Source organism: Puntigrus tetrazona, chromosome 3 (genome assembly GCF_018831695.1).
Source record: "Puntigrus tetrazona isolate hp1 chromosome 3, ASM1883169v1, whole genome shotgun sequence".
Taxonomy (NCBI): domain Eukaryota; kingdom Metazoa; phylum Chordata; class Actinopteri; order Cypriniformes; family Cyprinidae; genus Puntigrus; species Puntigrus tetrazona.
The window spans coordinates 27,369,936-27,387,195 of record NC_056701.1 but is presented as its reverse complement, the minus strand read 5'-3'; the positions used below and the strand labels follow the sequence as shown (position 1 = coordinate 27,387,195).

Below are 17,260 nucleotides of genomic sequence, written 5' to 3'. Positions count from 1 at the left end.
TTTCTCTGAAAGGTTACTTTCTTGCAGTAAAAAAAAGACCTTATTTCACTCACTAGGGTTTTGGACCGATGCCCTGTAAAGTACCAGTAATGAACATTTTTTTAAAGCAGAACCGGACAGAAATTGACACGTGGAATCAGGAAGGAGAGACGGCTGGAGACAGACGTGTTGTGGGGGTGGCTGATAAATGCATGAGCTTAATTTAGTTGGTAGCTCCTAGACAGACCGAAAGATGCCTCACGGAAGATCATATGAATCATGATGAAACTCTGTTCAACTCTTTCAACGAACTCAACTTTTTGCAGTAGTTATCGTGTCACTTTTGCTAACATATAATGATGTAGTGTCGACATTAATGATAAAATCCATACGCATTTCCATTTAACAAAAGCTGTTTTTGACTCAGTTATGCAAATGAGTATGCTTAGTTATTAATTTTTCATGAGTATTGTTTTTTTTGTTGTTGTTGTTGTTCGTATTAAATCAAGATGCATTACGATCTGAATCTTTTTGTTTTAAATAAAGCACTCACAAAATATATAAATGAATTATGATGAAAAAAATTTATTGTATTTAATTAGCAGTAGCTAATATATATATATATATATATATATATATATATATATATATATATATATATATATATATATATATATATATATATATATATATATATATATATATATATTTTTTTTTTTTTTTTTTTTTTCTCTACTGTTAGCCCAAAAGTGAAATATCTAGACAGGGACCTGAGTTACACTCCAGGATATACTGCACTTCCAGTATTTTTTTTAAGAAAAGCTTTGAAGAACAGAGCATCTCTTCTGTGTCTCAGAGCCAGCATGAATTTCTATTCTCAGCAGGTTTCTCAGATGATGCCGCTGATGGCAAAGCTGCATCATCACTGTCAGATATCCCAGAATTCCTCCCCGCCTTAAGAACGCCAGCCCTGCACGATACAGGAGCGAACGACGAATCTCGCGCACATCTGAGTCAACAATCTTAAAAAGACACGCACGCGTACGCACTCGCACGTCTCTACAGTCCCCATGCTTTTTGAAGTTGTTCGTTTATGAAACGTCCCGCATTAATTTCCATCCCGGCTGGAGCGGCTAAAAATGTAAATACACCCGTTTTAAAAGTATATTTTATTTTGTACAAACAATAGCGCATATGAAATATGTAAAATGCACATATTTACACAATGAAGTTGAGTAAATCAGTAAATATTTCACATCTGTTCTCTGCAAGCAGAGATTGTTTTTTGGTTTTTTTTTCACAGCAGATAATTTCATTCCATATGAACTTAGAAGTCAACATGAAACCAAAAACTGACTCTAATTACATAATATGCACAGCCGGTCTTATAGTACACGTTATTCTCAAGAAAGCGTTCTCTGTAGACCTTCGTCAAAATGTAATAACTCGCTCCGCCTAGGCTGGTACCAGCTAACCCTTCGGGCTCAGGCATTTAGTTTTGCGGTCATGAACATTTTATAAAACCGATCAATAATATCAACGTGAGTTCGATTTATTGGTTTGGCATCGAATGTCTGTGAGGTCTGTTAAGCAGCGCATTTTAGGCTTTGTGACTGATTGATGTAGTTCATTTATTTGTTGGCTGTGATTTCAGAGCATTCAGTGATACGCAAAAAAGATCGCTGGATCTGGAAACGCTTCATTTTAAAGTGACAGTACATGTGATACATGCGATTACTATGTAATAACAATAAAATATGCATAATTACAAGCAACTAACTGCAAAACAGACCCTAACCATAACCCTAGAGTAAGTACATCAGTATTACTCGGTATTAATTTGTGAAGTCACCTTAAAATAAAGAGTTAACGTGGATCTTGATTATGCTGCCATGTTTTACCTTTCCTCTTTAAATCCATCGAACTATTTTACATGCATAGTGATTGATGTGACGGACCACCATGTTTTAAAACGTAATAATTAATTGTATAATTGTATGTTACCTTTTAAAAAGTGTAAAATATCGAGATGGTAGGTAGCAGCAACCATGCGGACCAAAAGTTGCATAGAAACTACATCTAATACATCATATCCAATGTGCAAGCTGCTTTTTCTTCTCCTGATCAAACATACATACACATTTTGGGATGTTTTTGTTGTTGTCATTACTATTAGTAGTGGAGAACACAACAAAGGTTTAAATTTTACTTTTTGTATCCACTAAATGAGCTAATTTCATTTGATGCCTGCAACAGGTCTCAAAATAGTTGGCAAAGGGGCAATAAAAGGGTTAAAAAGGCAAGTTTGAAAAGATTCAGCTGGGAGAACATCTAGGACTTGCTATAAAAGGGAGAGACAGAGTCTCTCAGAAGTAAAGACGGGCAGAGGTTCTGCAATCTGTGAAAGAATGTGTAAAAAGTTTGGAATACTTTGAAAACAATGTTCCTCAATGATAAATTGCAATGGCTTGGCAAATCTCATCGTCTAAATCATCAAAATATTCAAAGAAACTGGAGAAATCTGCATAAGGAACCAGGCCGAAGACCTTTGTTGGATGCCTGTGGTCTTCGGGTTCTCCGACGATACTGCTTCGCTCATCGGCTTGATTCTGTTCTTGACATTACTAAATGGGCCTGGGAATACTTCCAGAAACCACTGTCGGTAAACACAATCTCCTTCTCCATCTGCAGATGCCAACTAAAGCTCTAGCAGGCGCACGTGCATGCGATGTGGGCAGCTTACATGTTTTGGAAGGCACTACGAACGCTGAAAGGTATAGGGTTGAAAGGGTTATATAGGGTTGTAAAGGTTTTATAGGAACATATGCTTCCCTCCAGATGACGTCTATTTCAGAAAAGGCCAAAACCACATACCGCAACTATTACAACAGCAAAACATTTTGTGCACAACAAAAAAAAAACAAATATGACCACTGTTTTGAAAAGAGAAGATGCTACACTTTGGTAAACATGCCCCTGTCCCAAATGAAATGAGCTCATTTTGTGCATAAAACTGTAAAATTTCTCAGTTTAAACATATGTTATCTATGTTTTATTATGAATAAGACATTGGCTAGCGTGATTTGAGGTTCTTTTTAGTTTTCAGTTTATTCAAAAGAAAAAAAGCTTGATTGTACATCACAAAAATGTTCCTACTGGAAACTCTAATGCAAGGCTACACCAATGTGTCTCAAAGGGTTTATGTTAAAAAGTGGCCAAATACATATTAGTCAGGCTGTCTCAGGATACCGTTGTTGGCAAAGCAGGTGAATTCTGGTCAAACATTCTCCTCGAAAGTGCATGATAAAGATGCTTCAAAAGATTTTCTTTTACCAGTGCCAACTCGGCTTCATTGTGTGACTCTAAATCCTGGCAACCGCTTCTAAAGATCTCACTGGCTGTGTCAATCACAGCCTACGCAACTCTGAAACAAATACTAACCTTTAAACCCAATCTAAGCCTTACACCTTAACCTCGGTATACAGCTGGCAGAACATCTGAATAAATAGCAGCACTGTTTGTCGCAATCAGATCCATACATTTTTTGAACTCAATGCCGAATGCATTAGGTCTGAACTTTTCTTTACAGATGAAAGTGTGATTTTGTTTACAGATTAATTCGGCTGCGAGGCAGGGTTTGCAAAAAAAAAAAAAAAAAAAAGAATAAAAACAAATAAAGTAACAGCCATTTCTCACAATCCAGTCACATCCCAATGGACGGAATCACATCTCATTCTATGCTTCTGTGAATCTCCTATTCGTCCAAATCATAATGTCGTTTGCTAATATCTCCCATTCTTTAAAATATAACACATTACAATGGGTTGTGTATAGAGATCTGCAATGGTAATGTATTTCTGTAGGCCAACCTGGAAGCTTGAATCATCTTGATTTGAAAATCGCGAGCGAGTATGATGTATTTTATGTTGTAGAATAAAACATGAAAGTATTTTGAGTTTGTGTTAAGACCTTTAGACCTTTATCAGGCATTTAACCCCAAACCCCATTGACTCCAGGACGGAATCGCTGAGATGCATCTTGTTTCTGGGTTCTGGCCTACAAAAACACATCAGCCCCGCAGCTCTCTATAATCTTTCATGTTGACTTTAAAATTCATGTACAGCTCCGGCACTTTCAGCATTCCCAAAGCTACAGCTTCTAGAGTCTGACCTGCATCACAAAGGAGCTCCAAACTCGAAACCGTATTTTGCATTTATTTTCCGCTCACATCGTCCACTCTTGAAACCCTCAGCAGCCTAGCTCTGTCAGAAAGACTCCATAGATGGTGAACCTCGTGACATCGGGTTACCATCTCGCTTACCATCTCTAGCTCACACGGAGGCAAAGTTTAGCGTTGAATCAAAGTGGCCAAGATTGAGGACACTTCAAGTGACCTCGGTCCGACAATTCCCACCAACCTGCTGCGTTCCAGGGACAGTTTTCACTGTCCAGGACTGGCCTCAGTTTACCACAGACATCTCAGGAGGGCTCTGGTGAAAGCTCAAAGGCAGTCCTTGCATAGCGCCACCTGGCCGTGGAAGTAGTCTCTGCACGGACAAAGCCGCTGGTGTTTGGAGCTGACTCCGGCGCAACTGAACAGCAGCGGCTCTTTTTGCTGGAAACACTCTCTCCTGTCCACATGCACGGCTGGAAACACGTGGTTCTTCTCCGCTTCTAGCGACTCACACTGAGCGTTAAGCCTGAAAAACACGCATTCACGCGATTTATCGGTTTTGAAGAACAGCAGTAGGGGAAAAAGGGGAAAAATGCAATCCGGCACGGGGAATAGAGAACAATGGCTAATGGAAAATGAGAAAAACGCAAAGGAACATGGCAAACAAATATTACAGGTTTTACATAAAGTGCCCCCCCGACAAATGAGTGTAATAACATCATATTAAATGCAATAATGGCGGCACAGTGAACAAATAAATAAATAAAAACAACACATTTGTGCAAAAATGCGCATAATCCAGAAATGCCGTTTGTCTCTTACCCATTGAAGGCCTCCATATTGTTGATGAAAGGAAAGTAAGCTGGCTCGCAGATTAGACCCGCATCCTGGCAGGTTTTCACACAGGAGGAGTCCTCTGGAGACAGGAAGAGCCGGAGGCGCTGAGGGGCGCCAGCAGGCGGAGCACTGATGTTGGGAGCCCAGATCAAAGCTGTGGAGTTGGGCAGCTGGAGAAAAGGACTGGGTGGATTCCCAGGCCACAGTTTGGATTCGTTGGCTGCGGGGAACGGGCCGCTGCGGCTGCAAAAATCCTGCAAAAAAAAAACGAACACCGAATGCGATCTTTGTAAGGGAGCCTTGTAATAATTGTCACCGTTAGAGAACTTAAACAGCGCTATTTTGACGCGGTTCATCCAGTCAGTTTCCGTCAGAATTCATAATCAAATATTTTGCCAGAATGATAACAACAAGCAAAAAAGCAGAGCCCACACAGCTTCCCACACACTATCAATTTAGACTGAATAAATTCACATGATAGCACGCTTAATTAAAAAGAAAGACAAAAAGGGACTGAAAATGAGGCCTATTTTTAGGATCATTAAAAACTGGACTGACATTTTCTTAATAATTAAAATTAAAATGTCATTTTTATGTGTTTCTTCTTCAATTCAATTCAATATTACACTTCAAATGTATACACACACACACATTGATATACTGTATATAATATGAGAGTATTATAACAATTCAAAAACACAATGTTTTCAAACTTTGACAGCTGTATCATATACTTTCAATAATGTCATCTTCACACGATCACATTTTTATATTTCTTATCGCTTTTTAACCGCATTTTCACCTTTAACTAACTAATAATATCCGTAAAAATAAATAAAAATACTTTAAACGGTCTCATTTTAAGGAGGCACAATTATGGCTGTAGTTCAAAGGAGCCGTTTTAGTTATTTTCACGATTGAGCTCAAAAAGGTGCTGTTAGTGTCGAAGGTGCGGAACAAAGCATTCGTGGTTCCTAAAAGTGCGCGTTTCACTTTATGTGCTCACATCAAATCCCCGAGGCAAGTGACTAGCAAGCTCAGCATGTACGTAGTTCACATCATAGGCAAAAATGTGCTTACGCTTATTCTCTTATATTTTTGTCTACGTGTGCATGTGTGTGCAACACAGATCATAGACTCGCACTGCTCTCAAATCACACTCTGTCTGTCCTAAATATCATACAGCGTGAAGAGAAATGTGCCCCGAATCAAAAAGAAAAAAAAGAGATAACATTAAAGGTCCCGGCATGACAGTGTTGCCAGGGTCGCAGTTTTCCAAAACAATTAAGCTATTTTCAAAATGCAGGGTTGCTTTTTTTTGGGCTACTTTATATAACGTACTACAGCTGCCAAAAACTTTATCTGTTGACTATAGGAAAAATAAAAATACATCCTTTTACCAACGCGTGCTGTTCCTTGTACCGTCTAGAAGTTACTCGAGTTTCACCCACTTGGAGGTTAACTGTGTAATTGTGACATTTTAAATTAATCGCACATTGAAGCTTGTGTGCAGACAAAACAGGAGAATGTGAAGGGTAAAGAGCACGTAGGATATTAATAACGGCCTTCACTGATTTTAGAAAATAGCAATCTACAGTACAGCGTTAAAAGTGCACTCACAATACGCACATTTTAAGTCAGAAAAATTCTAATAATGAGCTAAATATATAATCTAAAAAAAGTTATACAATACTGTATGTGCCTTTCTAAAAAAACCTGGATTGACATCTCAATTTTCATTCCCTTTGGGTGAGCTTTGAGTTGATATTTTTGTGGGACCTGGCAACGCTGCTGAATGATATACCGTGCATGTTTTGGGGCTCTTGTCGTGCCACTTTCTCATGATTTCACGCTACCGTGGCTCCAGAGTGATTGGTCACACGGCATTTTTGGTTTGCGTGATTGGCTCAAAAACAGACCTGATATTCCATTAAAAAAAGATGAGAAATGAATTGTGAATTCTGCGAACAACATAAAGGCAAATGGAAACATTAATAGATAATTTTCTCCTTATCTGTTTATGGTTGTTTATATTTGTTCTTTAATGATATTTTGCCCCGAGACGGCCTGCGTACCTGGTGTGTGATGTAAGCGTTCACTCTCTCCAGCATGCCCTCGCAAGTGTACTCATACGGTAATAAGGGCTCCACCTGTGTGAACGGACAAAGACAAAAGACATAAACTTACATAGACAGACATTTCTGCAACTACTGCACCAAATTTTTGTTTACATACATATATTATGTGTACTGTGTATATGTATTATTTATATATAAATACACACATGCAGAATATATTTTGAAAATATTTACATTTTGACTTACATGTGTATATTTATGTTCATATTATTTGTATTATATATAAATATATTTAATATATAAACTTAACATATTTTTCAGAAATATATATACATGCATGTGTAGAGCGACTACAGTGGGGGCTCTAGAAAGAACCGGAGATTCGAGCGGAGGTGGAGGTAGAGCGCTATAATTAAGCGGTTGGCATTGGCAAACGGGGAGCTTGGACCAGATGGGAGAATGCAGAAGCTCGTAACATAACCTGGTCAGAGATCTGGAAAGAGGAACCATTACGCATTAGGTTTTCATCCAATCAGTGTACGATGTTCTTCTCAGCTCAGCCAATCTGCACCGTTGGGGAATGGCAAGTACACCAGAAGAAGGGCACTTTGGAGCACATGAGTGCCGCTGGTGCCATGTTTGGCAGATACTATCACTATAGCAGTTCAAAAAAGTATGAATCAATATGCTCCACGACAATATATCTCCTTTGTTAGAGCTGGGGAGAAGTTGCAGTTAAAGTTTCCAGCCAACACTGCAACCACTAGGTTCTGCCTGGATAACATCTGACTCTACAAAGCAAGTGGTCCACCAGGAATTGAGGAACCTTTTGAACGCAAAAGGCTATATATGCTGATCTTGTTACAGACCGCTGAAGAGGCCTCGTGATGGCTGTAGATCTGGAGGATTAGGATTATATACTGTATATTCTGTAAACGTCTGTTTTGGATTCTATTATTCATTTGAAATCTCTACTATTAATATTACTTCGCTTACTGCTGTACGTGTCCCGATAGCAGGCAACATTTCTTCTCAGATAAAGCAACTGAGTCAGAACTGAAGACTAAACCAACTTAAAAAACACTACATACATAAGAGATTTATACAATAAAAGTTGAAAGCATCTCCAGCTCTTCCTCTTCCAACAACTAGACACTTCTGGATGACCGCATTGCAATCAATCAATCAATCAATCAAATCAAACTGTAATAGAACCGTCACATAGAAAACTAGGTTACCTTCTCTTTGAGAATATCTTGAACAGCTGTCTCGAATTCTTGAGAGTTGTTGAAGTCTACTGTTATGACGTGGGGTTTGCCGATGTACTGTTCAGTGTACGGGTGCTGAGATGACACCTGATGAGAAGGAGAAAACACAAGCGCTATCTATCATGAGTACACTAAACCGAATCTTCACAGCTGTCAAGATCTGAAAAGCCGGATTATATGAACTGGGGTAGCAAACGCATGCATATTGTATTATGCATAGTTTGATTTGGCAGCAGAATTGCAAAATAATACACTTCAGAAATGCGCGCGTTTATACTTTCATATATTGTTTTTTAGGAATAAATGTCAATGCTTTAGAAAGTATTCCATATGTATTCAGACGGCTCTTACCTCTCTGGACGTAGGCTTCCCTCTGAAGAACTCGTGGTTGAGGGAGCTGCGAGGAGGGCTAAACATTGGCTGCAGGAACACGCAGCCATTGGCTATTGCCTCTAAAGGGGCGGGGCCCTCATAGGGAAAGCCAAACCCCAAGAAGAGCTGAGAGGAAATGAATGTTTAAGAGTGTTAGGGTTGTTAACCAATTTTTTCAAAAAGTCCATCGTGCCAACAGTACCTTAGCCTTCCTCAGAAGCTGCTGTAGCTCCTGCTGGGGCAGTAAACCGTGGTTCCTGACAAAAGCGGGCACCTCTGGGGGCCTCTGGGCCTCATAGTACACTGTCCCGTGGATGTCCATGTAGCGGTGTAAGATTGTCAGGAGTTTCTCCTTACCCTGAAGGAGCACAGAAAACAAGAAGCAGATGAGAAAGACAAGAGTTGACAAGAGTTCGTGACGTATAATTACTATGTCATTATCCATATCGAAAATAGTTAGAAAAAATATGAATTTCAGTCACACTAGTCTGTCGACGTTTCTCAACCGGCTAAATGAATGGTGGTTCCTGGCACGCATTATAGTTTCTTAACCAACAGTAGACCAAATGCACACAAATCTCGCATTAAAGATTGGAGATCAGCACCGCGGACAGCGCACACTCGCAAAAACACACAGGCTTCAGACGAGAGCTCACTCACGGCCGCGTACAATTACACAGCAGCAGCACAACCGCTACAGCTTTCCATTAGCGTTTCGGGAAAAGTGTTTAATGCTTTTACCTTTGACAAAAAAAAACAAAGAGTCTGATCCGATGTAGCCAGAACCCCTGCAGCAATAATTCACTCCTGTTGTCGTTCAATAAAGAGCTCAGCAGAGCACAACACTTAATTTCCCTGTCTTTGTGTGTGCATATGCATGCATGCGCTTTTGCATTGTTTCTGTGCATATTTGACCACAGCAGCTGCACTATATATCTAGTATTTACCTGCTCAGTTTTAAATCAGAACTCGCAAGACCACAAATGCTGTGCAAAACCACCCATTTTGGCTCACAAGATGATTCAAGGAAAACATATTCGAAGTAAAAATTCCAAAATAGATCAGATCATCCATTTATCATGCTGGAAAGATAGCTTAAAAATATTACATCTTATAGCTCAAATCTTTAATTACTCATGACTCGAGTCGATTTCACAATCGTCTCCACTCAGATTTTATTACATTTCATACATTAATACAGATCGGACGCTGTCAGAGTCTGACTGAGAAACATGTAATTAAAATGAGCCATAGGCTTTTTTCTTCCTCTTGTGGCTTAATAAGAATCAGGTTAGTGGTATGCAGTATTTATTTCCTCAAGAAGGCTGCTCTTTAATTTATATTGCGCGGTTATCAATTCCAGTACAAGTAGATTGTTTTATTTTATTAATAATAATGCTGTAGCAGTTGTTTTTACTTAATTAATGTACTTATTGGTTTGCAATCCGAAGTTTTATAGGTGAACGTAATGAGGAAATTAGATTTCGTTTAAGCCGATTTCCATTTCTGTACGCATTTAACCTGAAAATTTAGTTTCTATTTTCACCTCATCACGCACCATGTTCGCTGGAAAATAATAAAAGTTCCCCTAGATGTGCAGTAAAAGAGGGGTATGAATTATTTACTTATTTAAATCATTACTCCTTTAATAATTCATACATCTCCTCAGGCAAGTGTTACACCTAATTTCTTATATCGCACCATTAAGAGTTTTGGAGGCGAGCGCCTTCTCTTGAGAATAAAAACACATTCGGCTCTTTTCCTCGCGCAGCCAAAGAACCGCTGCTCGTTCTCTTTGCTCTCTCATGCGTGCTTTAACGGATAGCGCGCTGTTCTTCTTAAAACAAAGTGACTGCGACGGTTCAGAGTTTACCTTCTGGACGTCTACGACCGAATCGTTCTTGCGTGAGGCGAAACCGCTTCTCCTCTTTGCGGCAACGAACGCGCGATTGAAGAATAAGCGTAGCCGTTTGGAACGACGCGGTGACATTCAGAAAATCAATGTAGGGCCTCGTTAAGGTTCGCATTAAAGATTTCTGTCTGTCTTCGGGAAAAGCGGCGCTACCTTAATGACATCTCCTTATCGATCCCTGGAGGCAAACATTAGTTAAACAGCACTGAGGATGAAACATCATTATAGAAATCTGGAACGATCGATCAATCTAAATTAAACAAATTAAAGCTTATTTGTGAGTCAGCAAGTTCATTCATACGAAACTCGTGGACTTAAATGATTCATTCCAGTGCCGCTTGCAGAATCTAAATTGAATTCTTCTATTTAAAAAATAATAATGAAAACCATGCCTCTGCTTGTGCGGACCTGCTACGAAGTTCGCGAAAGTCAAACTAGCCCTCCGATTCACCCACGTATTGACACCGAGCTGTAAAACAACTCATTAGCGCCGAGTAATTCGAAACCTCTGGTCCTAAGTATTAAACTTCACCGCATTCGCCGTTCCCCAAAACCCGAGGCTTGAGTAATCAGGCATTTTTTGGCTCATGTTCGATAAACTGGGTGAACTAATCTCGTAGATTTGCGTTGAAGAAGGCATCTGAGCCTAGAATATAATAGAGCCTTGGGGGTGGGCTTTTCTGTCTGTTTTTTGGCAGAATGGGGATTACCGGCCTTAGTAGAAGAAAATAAAAGAGATTTGCTTTCTTTTATAGACAAATAAAGGATACTGTCCCTTTCTTGACACACATGCTATTTAACAGCTTGGAAACAAAACCTCAAGTGCAGCGATTAATGTAATATTCAGAACTTTTTTTTCATCAAATAGTCTTTTTTTAAATAAAAGTAAACTATACATTTTCAACATTGTTTCAAAGTTTCAAGATTTTAAAAGAATCAATGTTTTTAACCGAATATTGTAGTAATATATTAGCATGTTTGGTAACACGTAGGAAAAGTTTAAATATGACTTTTTCTTCAAAAAAATATTGCTGCTCATTATTAGTTAGTAAGGTAGTTAAGTTTACGTATTGGGTAAGATTAATGATAGTAATAAGGCATTAATATGTGCTTTGTTACTATATGGGCAATATTCTAGTAACATGCATTCTATGCAACTGGTTAATAGATTAGATGTATGAGAACAATATTATAGAAACTATTCTCAAAAAAGAGAAAACCACTCATTACACTGTTTAAGAAACCACTAAAAATGTCGATTTATATGCACAGTAAAAACGTTTCCAGGCCAAGTGGCAGTAAGTCTGTGGTACTTTCAGTTTTTCCAATGACCAGAAGAACCCCTCTCACCCATAAACTGATGAAGTGATTGTCACTCTCTGACTCGGAGCTGTAAGCGAGCCAAGACGGTCGACAAGAGACCAAAAATAAATTAGTAGGGGGAAAACCAGCAGACAAAGGGGCGATGATAGTCTTCCCAATCTCTAAACGTACAGTTGTAGCTCCGGCCTGAGTGACACGAGCACAACGAGAGCGAGCGGGCCGCCGTCCGGCCCGGAGGGAACCGTCAGCGTTTAGCAGATAGCTTTTAAATGGCAACCTGTCAAACAAAGCGTACGCGACAATGCACACCTCGAAGCGGCGCGGAGACACAACGACACGCGGCGTTACAAATGGCAGTCGAAACATTCAGGCTAAACGCGGAGACTTCTTTCTTCAAAGACCCCGAGCTTTCCCCGGCTCCCGAGGTGCATTTTACTCTCATCAAAACCAATCTCTGCTCCCGAACGCCCGGCGGTTTGAACACACTTTCTGATTAAAGTCTGCTGCTTGTCAAGGTTTGTTTATTTATTTATTTATTTATTTCGTCTGAGGACTGGTGGGTGCAGTTTTCCTCCGGCGATGTTCGCAGCCTGTCTCTCTGGATGCGGCGGAATGTTTGCTTTCATCCCGCTTTGAAGCGTGTTAAAGCAGCCTGATGTTATTTGCTGTCAGCACATCCAAACGCCACTTTAGCGCAATCAGTGTGCCCAACAAGCCATGATAGGAGCCAGGCAATCAATCTCTGTATGTTCTGACAGCTACACGGACTGAAAGCGGGTCTACAGCGGCGACCGTGCTTTCTAATGCTGAGCGAGGCTGGCGGCGCTTGCTGTAGAAAAGTGTCAAAATTCTGCTGTTTCTGCCGTTTCTGTTAAACGTTGGGAAAAGCAGGTTTCTTACCTTCCACATGCTGGCCTCTTTGCCGTAAACCACCGCCATGTTGTTGACTTTGTCCCGCTTTATGTTGAACCGTTCGGTTTGGTTCAGTTCCTCGGTCACAAAACCCATGAACGAGTTATCGGGAGTGTGGGCTGTGGAGAATCAAAAAAACGAGATTAGATTCGTTTTCAATTCTGTAAAGAGAAGCAGCAGACAGAATCGTTTCATGAAGGTTTCCGTTTGATTGCTGAACTGCAGAAGAATCGTGACATCTATAAGTATATTACATCTATACATCGCTATCCGTTTCTTTGAAAATGTGTATTAAAAAAGCAAATGGTGTCAATTAAATGCTCGTTTTGAACAGTTCATGGACACGAATTTATATAATCTAATAAAACATTGTAATAAAACAGCTACATTTATCTAGGAAAGAAAATCATATAATAGTTTTTCATTTATTATTTTAGTGAATAAACGGACGAATCAATAGACAAACAAGTTAGATAAAAAGTCATTATTCAATAAATGACACAGCTTTTATCATTTCATCTGTAATTATTGAACAATAATCTACCCAGCTTTATTCATCCATTAATTCATTACACAAACGCTTGGATTATTTTATAGAAAGTATTAAAATGGGTCTGGACACATATTTCAGCATGCATTTAATTTTTTATACCTTTTTAAAAAATGATTCTAATGATTTACACACAAACGCAAAGTGTACAGGAAATAATGTGGTAAGAAAATGAGTTCTGATTCACGCTAATGGCACCGATAAGAGTTCAGGGGGAAAAAAAAAACTATTGTTTTTAATTGTATGAGAAAACCAAAAAAGAGTATTAAAACATTATTAACATCAACTGAAAGCGACTCTTTGTTATTGCTGTCGTTCCGATACGAGCTCCGATTCGTCATCCTGTGGGGCGTCCGGCCAGTTCGATTCGAGCTTGCGCTCGTGAACCCGAAAAGGCAACGGATTGTTAAATTCTGAATCCGGGCCAAGCTCTTGCGGTGTTAATATATTGAAATGAGGAGCGGCGCCTCGGAGTGTGGAGATGCAGATTGGTGCATATGCTGCGCAGACGCAAACGCTCTCCGGCTCTGGCAACATCTGCTGCTCTTCTCCTGCTTACAGATGCTCCGTGTCTGTAGCATCTGCTACCCAAAACACAAAACACTCACCCAGACGTACTCACTGTGCTGTGATTACTAAGAGACGTTTATAATGCGGCCTGATGAATGCATTGGAGAAGCCCTTTCATAAAGAACTTAGCCACGGTGCAAGCAGATGATTAAACTACTCGGTAGAAATAGTTTTGGTAACAGTTCTATGATGTTACATGTTCTTGTCAATTAAGCAAACCCTATTCCTAACACTAATCTTATAGTAAGTGCATTTACTTACTATATAGTTAGGGTTTGGGTTACTATTATGCAAATATATCGCTAATGAATTGTTATACTAATGGTAATGCGATATGCGTAACAAGGACATCCTAATAAATGCAACCTTCAAAACGTAAATGCGCAATTACACTACAACACGGACTTCTTAAAGTGAAGTGTAATCAAATATTTCCTCTACGAGCCGCTATGTAGCACATCACATCAAAAACGAATACGGCGGTGTTTATGCGGAGCAAACACGAAAGCAGCGTCGCTAAACAATCGAGTAAACATTAATTTAACAACGCAAGACGCGACGTGTGCTAACTACAATATACCCAAAACTAATTTTACCTCATGTTTAACCACTACAGAGACGTCAGAGCCTGTTTTTCACACAATAACAGTAATATTTAGAAAATTTTAAGGGCTTTTCCATGCACCAAACAGCGCTCACGGATTGGTGCGAGATACAGTCTTAAGTTTGCACAAGTCATCTCTGGATGCATTTTCTTGATAAAAGGCGCGAAGCAAGAACGCATCCGGGGATTCGAACTGTTCTTGGCAATATGTGAACTTTAAATTGGAACGGTACTTGGGCGACTATTAATGGAGTCTCACAAGTTCGCAAGTCTGCAAGTACAGACATGAACGGATACTGAGAAACCATGCAATGTGTTGGTTTGCAGCTTTAACGGACAGCTTTACTTTTCATTTATTTTCGACATCTGAGGTAAGCTATCTGTTGTTATTTTCAGTACTGCTATAGGGTCACACAAAATGTATTTAAACTTACCTCAGACGCGTTTAACTTTGAACAATGCACATATTCAGTACCTGAATTTTTCATTGTCGTACAGTTTGTATGGTGTTAGAAATATAAATAAAAAATTGCTATCTTGGCTAGTTAAGACAAAAAACATGGAAAAGACCGAGAAATAGCAAATTAGATTATTGAGGCGAAATCTTAGTTAATAGTGATTATGTGTTCTCTAATCCAAAGAGTTGCCAACATTTCAAATATGAACCAAAGCCAAAATCTGCTGTAATGCAGCTCTAACAAGATGGTCGTGTCGTGATGCAGCTCCAGGCAGTAATAAGCAGTCATAGACTCACGGAACATGGTCATGTATTGTTTGCAGTTGAGGTTCCAATATCCCCAGTTGGTCCTGTATCCATGCAGGGTGGCATATTCCTCATTATTGTACGCTGGCTCCGTGCCGAATGTGTCGATCACGCGGATGTGGCACCTAGACAGAAAAACAAGTGTTTTTTTTTTTTCACTCTACCGCCACACATCCCATTCCACCAAATAAAAAAATGTGCGTCGTGTAAATGTGATTATACACATTAGCTGAAAGCTTTCTATTAATTTTCTCATTAAAGACAATAATCTCTGTAGCTTTGTTTTTTTTTTTTTTTTTTTCAATGCAACACATGTGGAGATGTTTTGCTGATTGTTCAAACAGCTCTATATTTTTTTCGTAAACTAAAAGCGAACGGTAACCAGGGGCTGACAGGCTCCAAAATGAAAAGCACCGCAGCAGTATATCATTTGACTTGCAATGCTCAAGTCAAAATGGGCTACCGCTGTGGTGCTTTTCATTTCCAAGACTTCTGAGGCCGTGTGATAGCTTTGTGTGAGGAACGCTGTGAAATTGAAGTCATTAAATCTCTCCATTTTAGATATCCATCTAATTAATGGGATTAAATATGCAATGATATATGACTGAATACACAGTGAACATTTTTATCAGGGCATAATCGGACTACACCTCAAGACTCCTAAAATCAGATTTTAAAATAATAATTTCCTGACTTAAACTGCCGTCAAAAAAAACATCACACATCATATAACTTAAGACCGAGGAAACACTGAAAGAACTTCAACGGCCTTTAATATACTACAACTGAACACAGCATAGCACAAACTCTTTAACATTAAGACATCTACGAGCCGACATACTAAATTCAAATCACAGGGCATATGAGCACACAGGGTAACAAAAGATTAAGGAGGAATTAAGGAGACACAACTGGAATCAAATAAACTCAATCAGGGGCAGAAGCAGGAAAACCAAATATGGGTACATGGAATTAAGTAGGACATAACTCCCCCCTCCCGGAAGGTGCGTCCTTGCACCTCATAGATCCAACGAGGAGCGGGTGGGAGCTCGGGAGGAGGACGGACACCCGGGAAGGGGCTGACAACATAGTCCACGAGGCGACGAAGGAGGGAGGAGCCAGGCGAGAAACAGAAGGGACCCGGAGCAGGAATCCAGCTGGATCCAGGCCAAAGCTGTGATGACGGGCGACAGGAAGAGCCATGGAGGTGGAAGAGGAACCCGATACGGAGAGCCCACAAGCCAGGTGGATGCTGAGGATCCGGAGGCCCAGGGTGGAATAGAGCGCTATGGCGACTGAGATCGAAGAGGAGATCCAGAGATCTGTGGTGGAGCCGGAGGAACGGAGGATTGAGGCAGAACTAAAGGGATTGAGGAGCCTGATAGAGCACAGCCAGAAGAGTGGAGTCCCCAGGCGCAGGATGGTCGACGCGGTCCAAGGCAGAGCCAGAGGGATGAGGGAGAGCTGTAGAGCTGGAGAATCGACTGGAGAGGGTAGAGGCAAAGGAGCTATGAGCTGACGTGGAGCCTCAGGATCAACAGGCCAATGCGGAGTCTGGAGTTAAAGGGGCACTCCGACCACGGCGACGCTGGAGTATGACGGGCCTGCCAGACGACAACGGAGGAGGGTATTCATCTTCTAGGAGCAAGCACTGGAGGCAAGGACACTGTAATGCGCTTTCGAGGAACGGGCACAGGAGGGTGCTCTGTGGCTGGCTGGGACCGGCGGGAAAGCAGGAGGGAGGATAGGGGCAGATTCAACCTCCAGTTCAGACACTCAGTCTATAAGACCCTTCTCTGCTTGCCATTTACCCAGATCTAAATCCAACTCACTCTCAGCCGTAGTACAGGGGTCGTTTTTTTTTTTTTTTTAAATAATGTATTTATTTATTATAATATTTATTTATTTATTTGAAGGT

General features: G+C 40.2%; 1 protein-coding gene across 1 annotated transcript in view; it reads right to left on the bottom strand.

Moving 5' to 3' along the window:
• Positions 1-1,133: 1,133 nt before the first annotated feature.
• LOC122334820 (alpha-1,6-mannosylglycoprotein 6-beta-N-acetylglucosaminyltransferase B) overlaps positions 1,134-17,260 on the bottom strand; it is a 78,423-nt gene continuing 62,296 nt past the window's right edge. The window contains 8 exon segments of the mRNA XM_043232716.1: positions 1,134-4,679; positions 4,976-5,244; positions 7,066-7,140; positions 8,307-8,423; positions 8,688-8,834; positions 8,911-9,066; positions 12,844-12,974; positions 15,334-15,467. Of these exon segments, the coding sequence (XP_043088651.1) occupies positions 4,481-4,679; positions 4,976-5,244; positions 7,066-7,140; positions 8,307-8,423; positions 8,688-8,834; positions 8,911-9,066; positions 12,844-12,974; positions 15,334-15,467 (1,228 nt within the window). The 3' untranslated portion in view covers positions 1,134-4,480.